At 37.6% G+C, this 12,349-nt stretch overlaps 1 protein-coding gene across 9 annotated transcripts in view; it reads right to left on the bottom strand.

The window, feature by feature from the left end:
* Positions 1-12,349, bottom strand: part of diaph2 (diaphanous-related formin 2) — a 456,526-nt gene that overhangs the window by 200,108 nt on the left and 244,069 nt on the right. For all 9 annotated transcript variants that reach the window (XR_010895340.1, XM_067388324.1, XM_067388359.1 and 6 more), the window contains one exon: positions 6,658-6,756. Coding sequence is in view for 8 of the 9 variants with exons in the window: in XM_067388324.1 (XP_067244425.1) it covers positions 6,658-6,756 (99 nt within the window). In the remaining variant the exon portion in view is untranslated. The remainder of the gene's footprint in view (positions 1-6,657; positions 6,757-12,349) is intronic.

Genomic DNA, 12,349 nt, shown 5'->3' with positions numbered 1-12,349 from the left:
CAGGATCAATGAACTCAGCAAGTTTTCCTAACCAGAGAATTTAATGGCTAAACAATGAAAGTGTGGGGACTTTGTCCAGTCAGCCCACAGACTGTACTCTCAGCATGAGGGGGAGACAGCAATGGATACCTGGGGGTATGTGTAACTCTCCCTGTCCAAGTAAAAAGCAGAAATGTATGTTCCACAAGTCCTTCGGATCGTTTCCACAACCCTGGAACAACCCTGCCTTGACTGTAAGGCCCCAAATAAATAAACACATAAACAAACAAACAAATTGATACATAATGTACATTAGCCTTTAAAATAGTGCCTTTTACACTCTCTCTTTCTGTTTTCCTGTCCCACCTCCCTTTCTTTTCTCTGTGAAAGATGACAGATTTGTGGCTGAAGTGAATGTGTAACAGCACTCCCACTCGTGTACTGGCATTAGTTCCTCTAAAGCCTGAAGTGGTGTGTGTGTGTGTGTGTTGTGCATCAAAGGCAGGGAAAAGAAGTAGTGGAAATGAGAAAGAGCACAAGAGAATGAGAATATAAGAGAAAGTGAGTGAATGAGAAGAAGAGAGAATTGTCACTGGAATCTTTTCTGTTAGGGCCATCTCCATCTGATCCAGCTCTAATAGAAGAAGAGGAAAGGAAGAAGAAGAGAAAAACAAACAAAAACAAGAACACACACACTCACACACAAAACCTGACCCTGATGTCCTTCAGACACAATAACTGAGAATAATGAAAATGGTATGTCTTTTGTTGCATTCTTAGCGCTGACTGACACAAGTATATCTATTATTATTGCTCAACTAAGCAATGAGAGTATATGAGACAGTTTTGCCTGCCAGACTATGGATAGATAGACAAACAGACAGACAGACAGACAAACAGACACCTGTTTACACCTGGTATTAAAGGGTTAGTTCAACCAAAAATTAAATGTCTGTCATTAATTACTCACCCTCATATCGTTCCAAACCTGCAAGACCTTTGTTCATCTTTGGAACAAAAATTAAGATATTTTTGATGAAATTAGTTTTTTTTTTTTTTTTATACTCAATAGAAAGCAACAAAATTACACATTCACTGATCACATTCAAAGTCCAGAAAAGTAGTAAACACATTGTTAAAGTTGTCCACGTGACTACAAAAACAAAGCAAAAATAACAACTTCGTTCAACAAATCTGTCTCTACCCTGTCAGACTGTCAATCCTCCAGTAGCTCCCTCAGATCATCTGGCTGCCTGTTTCTTCAGGTCCCCACCACTAGGCTCCATGGGGGACCGAGCTTTCTGCTGAAAAGCGCTTTATAAATAAAATCTATTATTATTATTATTATACGGAGTTGATGCAGTGAACACAGTTCAGTGCTTCAGTGTTTACATCCAAACACCGGCTCACATGAACAGCGTCGGCCAATGCTGAGCCGGCATTCGGACATAGAACTTGGAAGCGCTGAACATAAATAGCATAGGAGAATGACAGAGGAGAGACAAATTTGTTAAATAAGGTCGCTATTTTTGTTTTGTTTTTGCGCACAAAAAGTGTTTTTCGTCACTTCATAACATTAACGTTGAACCACTTGTGTTCCGAAGATGAACGAAGATCTCATGGGTTTGGAACGAGGGTGAGAAACAGAAATGAGTGACAGAAATTTCATTTTTGGGTGGACTAACCCTTTAAGTTTCGTTTTGGTCGATCAGATCACAAGTGGATGATGCTAAATACAAGTGTAAAAGGGGTCTGAAATGTTTTGAGCTTGTCTACTTTCGACAACTTCCGGACTGGATTGTGTTCATGGCGTTCATGTGGTCAAAAGTGTTCGAACAGCTGCAAAAGACCACCTTTTCTTTGCCTACTGATGCAATGAACATTATGGGAAGCAAGTTAGCCAGACGATATTTAAACTTTGTCTGAAGTTTGGTTTGAAGATGAAAAACATACTAAGCACGATGTTCTTTAAACATTTCTGTGTTCATCGTGGTCTTGCGGCTGTCAGAGCAGAAACAAAAGCTGATGCTCTCTGTCTGTTTTCCGTAGTCTCTGGTCACGTTCATATGCAAATTGCACACAGTTATTTTGCCTATTAAATTAAAAGTTCCAAAGAAGCCCATACATGTACCTACCCATAGACCCTCCCCTCCAAGAGATCAGGACAGAAGTGGTTGAAAGTGGACAAAAAGAGGCGGATTCAAACAGCAGGTGTAAACTAGTATGTGTATGTGCTCACAGATGGGCAATCACGCCCAACAACCTAAAATCATTACAGAGAACTTTGCAACAGCAACTACTGGAAATGTAAACATCTAGTTATATCTCTATTATCTCTTTTAAACCAACATTCAGATAGTGTGGCTCAAAATATGTTCTGTAGCACTGTAGCGAGACTCAGAGCTTCATTTTGTTCTATTCACAAATTCAAATTGCATTGATGTATTCAATTGGAATCCAAGTACTCTTCCGGTTAGGATGAAAACAAGCATGGGTAGGACACATAGTCAGGTGGCTGGTTATTTTAGCATTTGCTATGAATATTTCATGAAGTGTGATATTGTATATCTAAGGTGCTCTCCTCTCCAAGACAAAGAAGCCAACATTTCCAAAGAAGAATAAAATTGCATTCTCATGCTGGTTTCATCAATCAGAGTCCAAAGAGTTGCAGACACTCCTGAGAACACACACACACTTACATTAGAGATTCAAGATGGGGACAAGAGAGTGGCAGTTTAACCCTCTGGAGTCTGAGGCTGATTTTGGGCCCTGGAGAAGTTTTGACATGCCCTGACATTTGTGCTTTTATCAGTTGGTTATAAACATATTAATGACAAAAGTGTCATTACACTGTATTCAGCACAAACTAGGCTACCATAATATGTGAGGAACATGTATGTACATGTTTGTGTTTTTAAAGGAATAATGTTTATGCGTGGTTATTGAAAAAACAAAAAAAAAAGTAACTGAAACAATACCTCAAAATGCATACTAAATGTTTTTTCACAAGACTTTTGAGAATTGTATATTTTAGTGTAGAGTTTTTGCTTCAAAATGATGTGGAAATGATCCTCCCTACTCTGACACATAAAACATTGTATTGATTTTAAATTTCTAAGACACTTTTTGTTTAGGTAGGCCATATGCGAAGAGGTGTGACTCTTCATGAATAATGAAGTGATTTACACCTGGGGAGATTAAGACCCTGCCCCTAATGAGCCGCATAATGAGCCATTCAGTCAGGAATGTGACTGAGTCAACTAAGAAAATGCAAAGACAAGACATATCATTGTTTTTTTTCTTTTTTATTTAAAATAAAGTTAACAATATAATCCACATATAAACTAGGGTCAAAGGCACATTTTTTGTGTACAGGCAAATAAAGGTAAGGTTTATAAAAAAAAGCCCACTTTTACACCCTATACATAACCTGCTTGATCACATATAGATAATCTTTGCAGCCCAATGGTCAGTGAGAGGTGGTGAACAGAGAATCTGAACAGTCACACATCTGTGTGCCATCACATGCCTGGCATTTCCAAGGTGTGTCTTGCCTTTTACCAAGCTGTACTTTGCAAAGCATGCAGTTCCGACGACCAGCGGTGGCATTATTCCTTGCATCTGATGTCAGCTCTGCTCCTGGAACCGGTACATGGTCACTTTTGGTCTGTTTTGGAGCTGCTTTCTGTGACGACACACCACAGAGCTCTGCAAATATATTATCATCAAATATGAATCTTATGAATATTATCATCAAATATTATCATCAAATATGATGATTTGCTACTTATGAAACATTTCTGAACAATTGTAAACAATAAATGTTTCTTGAGCTGCAAATCATCATATTAGAATGATTTCTGAAGGATCATGCGACACTGAAGACTGGAGTAATGATGCTGGACATCACAAGAATAAACGACTTTGTGAAATATATTCAAATAGAAAACAGTTATTTTAAATTGTAATAATATTTCACAATATTACTGTTTTTACTGTATTTTTAATTGAATAAATGCAGCCTTGGTGAGCAGACGAAACTTATTTTAAAAACATGAAAAATCTTACAGATTTCAATATAGGCCTACCATATAGTGGGTAAAAGTGTACTTACTCTTTCTCATTTCCGCCTGTGTTGCTGCGTGCCCTCCTAGTGGGAATTGCAGGTGAATGTGAGAGTGATGGATCCACATTCCTAAAAAAAAAAAATTGTCAAAAAAAAACTGTTATTATTAGCATATAAGATAATACTCTCATACCATTAGCTATGCATAACTGACAGGAAAGTAACAGGTATACAAGCATGCTGTATATGTCTGTCAATTGGCCATTACTGGACAAAGTGTGCAAATGTGTAAACGTTTACATTTTGCTATATCAGTTTGCACATATAGTGGGTAAACGTGTACTTACTCTTTCTCATTTCCGCCTGTGTTGCTGCGTGCCCTCCTAGTGGGAATTGCAGGTGAATGTGAGAGTGATGGATCCACATTCCTAAAAAAAAATGTCAAAAAAAAAAACTGTTATTATTAGCATATAAAATAATACTCTCATACCATTAGCTATGCATAACTGACAGGAAAGTAACAGGTATACAAGCATGCTGTATATGTCTGTCAATTGGCCATTACCGGACAAAGTGTGCGAATGTGTAAACGTTTACAGTCTGCTATATCAGTTAGCACATTTAGCAAATAGCAACATGTTCGCGCATTTCACAACCAAGCATATTTTAGCACATTCACGCCTATCATATACGTTACTTAGATACGCTATATATATATATTTATAGATAGATGTAAATATAAGGCAAATATAGATGTACGCTTATATATAAAAAAAAACACGTCAAATAATAACAGTATAACAACACCAAAGCATTCTATTTAAAAGCATATTTATTAGAAAGAGTTAAATAAATATATATATATATATATATATATATATATATATATATATATATATATAGATGTAAATATAAGGCAAATATAGATGTACGCTTATATAAATAATTTAAGTAGGCCCTATATCAACAGAAAAGCATTCTATTTATAAGCGTTTTTATGAGATAACGTTATATATATATAGTTATATAGATAGATGTAAATATAAGGCAAATATATATGTACGCTTATATAGAAAAAAACACGTCAAATAATTTAAGTAAAACTAAATCACTTACTCATCAGAAACTGTATCTTCAGCTGGATCAAGTCGCTCTTCAAAATGCAGACGTTCATCGTCAGAGTCGTGTTCTTCTTCCGAGGAAAGAGTGAACTTCCTCACTGTCCAGGACCATCTGAAGAGCCTGCTTACCTGTGTAGTGTGCCATCTTCCAAACGCGAAGGAAAGCGAATGAATCTGATGAAACTTGATGCTTTTTAAGACGCTGTTAGGGGCGTTTACAGTTTGCATAAATCGCCTCAGCACATTATCTTATGAATAGAGCGCTCTGCGCGTGGGCGGGCACACATTAAAGATAATTAGGTCAGACAGGAGAAACAGTACCTCTCTTTACTTTTATACTGATTACATAAAGGGAGAATATTTGTTTTAGAATTTATTTGTTTTGTTTAAAAGTAGACACTTAAAGCTTTCCAAAGACATCTCTCTCATGTCCATGTAGCATGTATAAGCCATCTATTTTAGTTACTTTTAGTGACGTTTTAGAACGATGTTTGCAGAGACGGAGACGGCAGGACAGCACACCCTGTATATTTTATTTATTTTTAAAAAGCACAAAGTTTTATTTTGATTGTGAGTGTACACAAAAAAAAGAAGACATTCTATAGTTTCAATTGATATATTACTTATGTCTCTATGACAAAAAATGACGGAGTATTTTAAGTCTGTTTTGCTGCAATGTGAAAAAAAAACTGCAAAACGCGCCGGCGCGTTTTTAGACCTCAGAGTGTTAAGAGAGACAGAGTTGCTATAGACAACTCAAGTTGGTATAGACAAACAAGACAGAGGGGAGGGGTACAGACAAACATTTTTGTTGTTGTTGTTGTTGTTGTTTTGTTTTGTTTTTGTTTTTTAAATAAATAAATTACTGACCACTGGTTTTGATTTACATGTGGGGAAAGAACAAACAAACAAATCAGACTTTGGTCCCTTAATAACATAATGGTTTTATAGGGTGGTCTATCTGGCTTTGCGTTTGGTGAGGAAGAGGCAGACACAAATAAAATGTTGTCCTTTTTCCTGTTATCCTCCTATGTGTTTACGGTACAACTGATATCAGAGGAATCGGGTTGAATCCATTATCAAAAAACAGCATCTTCTAAACCTGTTGCAGGAAGAGCAAATACTGCAGAATGCTGCTTGAAAATACAAGAGGATAAGAGGAATTTTAAAGTTGACATGATATGTAGGAACAAGAAAACAAACAAACAGAAGAGAACAGAAGAAAAGTGTCAGTCAAAGCCTGACAACATTGTGGCTATAGATTCAGCAGCCTTAACTGCTTTCAGTAGAGAGAAAGTCTAGTATGGAGAAACAAAACCAAAAAAAAAAAAATAATAATAATAATAATAAATAATAAAAAAGACAATTCTTTAGAGACAAATGCAACTTCTTTGGAAGGAAGAACAAAAAAAAAAAAAAAAAAAAAACAGATCTGGAGGCTCTTGGCTGGGTGTTAGGGGACACAGATGATATGGAATGCTGATAACTTACACAGATTCTGAGCTGTCTTGGCATCCAGAATTCGCAGCTCTTTCGCTTTTTTCTTGAATTGTGTCATCCTGTCATCTGTTTCTTCCACGTCCTTTTTAACTGAAAGCAAAGAGACAGAACCAGAGGGTAACTATTAATTATCAAGACCAGTAAATGCATCTGCTCAATTTTTCGGGAAAAAGAGAAAATGAGAAGACGTTCAAATATTTAGAGCTTACCAAATTTGATACATCAAGCATAAACAGAATGACTGCATGAACTATGATGACAGGAAAAATAACTACATTTGTATATTTACTTAAGAAAATACCCATGCAAAGCTTTCAACCACAGTTTTAATGTGTTCTGTGAGGATACCAGGTGTACTGAGTGGTTCTTAGCTTATTTTTATGTGTGTTCTGGGTGGTTCCTAGGTGCTTGCTTAATTTCACCAATAAATAAATAAATAAATAAATAATCATGTTTCTGTGATAAGAGACATGTGAGTAAGTGTTAACAATTCACAGATTAAATACTTCCAAGTTGTAAGTAAGAGGAAAAGTGGTAGTAGTAAAGAACCACTAATAAAAAATAACAAGACCTAAACAAACATTGTTTCAGATGAACCGGGCTGTTTTATATTAGATACAGTCTTGTCATATAGCTAACCAAAACGAAAAGCATGACTTCTGTGCTTTGGACCACACTTTTTATGAGCTCCTGATGTAGCAATAAAAAATGACATATACTCCTCTCTATAGGGTAATTATGCATATGGCACCTCGATAACACTTCCTAGGTGGAAAGCATAAGGACACAGAAACTCTAGATCATGGCAGATGCGTCATGATTAAACCAAGACACTGATGCATGTCAGACTTCCCTTTTATATCATGACATAAAAAAGAAGAAAAAAAAAAAAAAACTGAGGAAGGGAGGGATGAGAAGAGAAAAAGGAGGTAGGAGAAAATGGAAAGGGATAGAGAGAAACAGGTGAGATAGAAAAAAAACATGCAGAGAGACAGACGTCTAGAGTCGACGTGCTAAAGAGACCATCGGCACGTGACTGTGGCACCGCTCCATATATTGAAGGAAGATTTTGCGGGCCTTCTATTGACAAACACAGGGCCTGCTCTGTCAACAGCAAAGAACTATGGAGATAATTGTGTTATTTCCGTAATCCTAAGGAGCAGGAGGAAAGGCAACTTGGAACAGCCCCAAACCAACATTAATGCTGTGCGTGAGGTCTGCTTGAAGAGAGCCTCTCCCTGAGTGACATAATATGTCAGCAAAATCCTCAGCCAAACCATTGTCACAGTCAACTACCAACTAACTAAATTAGTGAGCAATCAAGGCCGTAGCTCTGGGACCCACCTGGGGGAGAGAGAGAGACAGAGAGAGAGAAAGATTCTGGGTAATACTCAGGTGAAAACAAAGACAGAAGAAGTCTAGGTTTGGCAGATTGCTTGTGGGAGTAGGAGCGCACCTCAGCGCTAATCATCACAACTCCGCTATTTATTTAAGCCCAAGATGGAGATCTCCCAGGAAATCACATACAAACAAGCCTCTCCCAAGAAATATGCACATGTGAAGGAGCTATCAAAGCAAGAGCATCTCCTAAGCAGGTGGATTTGCTGCTGGCTACAGGCCCTCTGCTGTTGTATCAATAGGACTGTGGTACTGATGCATGTCTGTTTTGTATTGAAAGTGACGGTGACTGAGTATACTAAGAGAGTTTGATCTTCTGGAAGTTTAATTTATTTATTTAATTATGGTACTAAAAGCTCAGGTGTGCTCAGACGGAATGGATACCAAGTAATTAATTTGTGCGAGCATCTTATCACCTTGACAGGTAACAGGACTTGCAGTTCCAAAAAGTTATTAATTGTAAATATAATTAAATAAATTTCACAAGCTGATCACAGAATTGTGGATTTATGGTCTACTCTAGAAGATGGAAGTTTTAATGTGACTTTTACTACAAACTTTCTGTGCTTTCCTGCTGGTATAGGGTGTCTCAAATATGTCTCACAATGATGACACCATGGGTCTATACCAGGGATTTGCACAATTCAGAATTTATGTGAGAATTTCTTTGAGAATTCCAGTTCGATAGATAGATGTTATTGCAAATCTGTGTCCAGGATAGGTCAAACTAAAGGCTCACAATGAATGAATGGAGCAATAAGAACGTCATCTGAGACTTTGTTATTTCTGTCTACTACTGACTTTAGCAAGTTGTATGGAAGAAAGTAACCAAAATACACTTTTTGTACAAGCAAGCAGTAGGCGGCCGACTTGAAGGTATTGATTAACCATGGAATCCTTTGACTAAGATCAGACTGGTGAGTTTGTGACCGTGAAATCCATGACCTGGCCAGCATGAAACTCATGAAAGTTCGCATGAAAGTGCGAAATCTGGTCCCTAATTAAACAAATAATTAAAAGTATGGGATACCTAAAATAGTCAAATATCTAAATTAATACTAGATAGATAGATAGATAGATAGATAGATAGATAGATAGATAGATAGATAGATAGATAGATAGATAGATAGATAGATAGATAGATAGATAGATAGATAGATAGATAGATAGATAGATAGATAGATAGATAGACTTAAATCTGAGAAACATGAAGACCACAGAAAATGAAATATCAGAAAACGGGTCTTCTGAAGGATTTTATTTTTTTTAAGGGAAGGGCTGCAGGTGAGGGAACAGCTTTCAGCCATATTGTGGAGCTTAAGATACCCCCACCACCCCCTTAGGCGCATTGTCACACCCTTCCACCAGCTGGCTCTCCCACCTGGATAGCCCACGCTCTCAGCAGGATGTTCTCAACACATCCTCAGGCTCTTCAGCTGTTAGAGATCCGAAGCCCGCCAGGCCTGCGCCTCCTCAGTCCGAGCGGTGCTGGATTATTGAGAAACAGACACAGCTCATCCCATCGCTACTTCCACTTAAGGCGGAAAAGGTGGGCAGTTTGGGAGGCTTTGCTTTATATCTGCAGTTGGCCTGCTGATTCAATTATACTCCACCCTGAATATTTCTGACAGAGCTTTTCGTCTGCTGGCTTGCTTTTTTTTTTTTTTTTTTTTTTTTTTTTTGAAATGCAATTAACACCACAGATGAATATTAAGAAACAAAGATCTTAACTGCTTCCCTAAAACACCATAATGAAGTGCTAGAAAAATAAAGTTTATTTTGATGTGGATGAAAACTTTTCGGTTAGTTTTGTGTTTAATACAGCAAAAAAGTAAGCGGGTGTTGCAGAGTTAAAAGAATACAGGTGGTGTCTGTGAATAATGAAAACATTTATATAAAGAAATTAAAGATGCAAAACATGTTGCATACATGTAGGACATTAATAACATGAATGAATATAGGAAAATGTTTAAAAAAAAAAAAAAATAAGTGGCCCAGTCATTGATGAAGAAGAAGCCAGGTGTTTTTTGTTATAAACTAAATGTGAAGTACTTATTATGTGCGGGGTGTTTCAGCGCAATAAAAACAGCAGTATTTCAGAGTGATACTTCAGTAATGTTATCCATTAGAACGAAAACACAAAGTCAAGAGGTATTCATGGTGAAGGTGGTTTCAAAATGTTAGTAAAACATTAGCAGTACATGATTATTCCTGCCAACGTAATCACATGCATGTGTGTTGGGTCCACAGACATTGTTATATGTAGGGATGAGAGAATAGCTCTTGGCAGCAAAGACGGGTGAAATGCAATAGCAATAATAGAACTTACAATAAGAAAAGCAATAAAAAAAAGCAACAGAAAAACATACTCAAGTTCACACAAGCCCTTTCTGTGATTTTTGGACAGAGGGCAGCCCATGGGAGCTCCTCATTTCCAAAGTTCTTCACATTTGGGCGTAGAGATTGTTTACTGGACTTGAATCCTTCTGCTGGGAGCCGTCCATGTGATATCTCCCCCCAGGCAGCAAAAGCCTTGAGCATTAGCAAGCTAAACACTACCACATGTTCGCTTCCGGACCAAAATGATCCACCCAAGAGCAGTAATGGAGACATAAAGCTAGAGATGGTGAATGGAGGACTGAAAACACTGATGACAGGTCGTCTTAAAATGTGTTCAATGTCCCGGCAACGCATCAGATGAAGTAGACAATGTGGAGTCTGACTCTCCACTGGGAAGTGCATTGTCGGAATGCACAATCTGTCTAGAATAATCTAACACATCTACATCCGCAAAACTGACTGTCCAAACTTGAACAATGCCACTCACAATATGAGACAAATTCTTTAAGGAATTAAATCAAGCCTGAGTAAAAAAAAAAAAAAAAAAAAAAAATCTTCAACAATTAGAAAAGTAAAAAGGAAAGTTAACACAAAAATGGAAATTCTGTCATCATTTACTCAAACCCACGCTGTTCCCAAACAAAGAACAACAGTGTTTGAGCTATTTTTTGCACAAAGTCAGTGTGGCCAAGGAAAAAAAAAAAATGCCACTTTCATTGTTTGGACCAAATTTTTTTCTTTTTATTTTTTTTTTTATTAATATATTGGCCACAGAAGTAAATCAGTCGTACAGGTTTCAGAATTACATGGAGTCATGGAGTGTAAATGGCAGATTTTGTAATTTCTCCACATCTTCAGCCAGATCTACAAGGCATCCAACCACACAGTTGAGGTTTGAAAACACTGTTTTATTGGAGAATTACAGCTGTGACTTTTTTTCAGTGACTAAGGCTAAAGAGAGGTCTCTTTCTCAACCCCACAACCAATTTATTGCCTGGATACAAGCCCACCACACCGTTCCCACCATCTAGCCTCTTGAATGCATGCTCACACTCTCAAAAAAAAGAAATCCTTTAGGGACAAACCTGAAACGGTTTCTTTTTCTTTCATCCAAGTGAACCTGCATTGATCGGATAAGGGCGATCAATAAGGAAAAAACGCACACAAATTGAATCTGAGAGCAGCATAACGAAGATTCTGGCATTGAGAGTTTAACATACACATTAAATTAGAGGTGGAGATTTTGTGGCGGAACAGCTGAGTACATTATGATGATGCAGTTTGTAAAATTAGCATCTGAAGCTATTCATTTTTATTAGTGAAGCGATTTGAGCTGTTCTAACTCAAGTATCTGTGAGATTGTTGATGTAGAACAGGTCTATGGGCCATAAATACAAGGGAAGCTGTCTGAATGAGTACACTTCAGCCTTTCTCTGACGGCTTTCTGATGCCAGGTTTTTAAGGGGCATCTTTCCAGTAATGACTTACCCCTTTCCTCAGTCTTGACCTCCACAGTGTTGGGGAGCTCAGGCAAAGTTGTCTCACCTCAAGGTGAATAGCACAGAAAAAGAAGAAGAAAAAAAGAAAAAAAAAACAGCTGGGGGAGAAGGCTATGCTCTCCCATCCATGCAATTATCATCATCTTTAACTATAACAAGGGAAAAGGGGGAGGTTAGCGCTAATGATAATTGTGATGGGGCGGCAGGTAAAGCTTGATTCCCTCTGAGGACGATGTGATATGCCTGAGAGACTTTCAAAGCATGACCAGGTGCAGAGGTCACTAATACACTCCAGATTCTCACCCTGGGTTCTCCTAGTCGCCTGTAGAGACTAAGTGGAGAAGAGGCTAGAAAGGTCACAGCCTGACCCAAATAACAGCTAGCTCTCTAACAGTTTCATTATGAGTGAGAGACACACTGAGACTGAGAAACTAACAGCTGGACTT

This window comes from Chanodichthys erythropterus, chromosome 1, assembly GCF_024489055.1.
Source record: "Chanodichthys erythropterus isolate Z2021 chromosome 1, ASM2448905v1, whole genome shotgun sequence".
Classification (NCBI taxonomy): Eukaryota; Metazoa; Chordata; class Actinopteri; order Cypriniformes; family Xenocyprididae; genus Chanodichthys; species Chanodichthys erythropterus.
The sequence above is the reverse complement of the archived record's forward strand: the minus strand, read 5'-3'. Positions and strand labels throughout refer to the sequence as shown.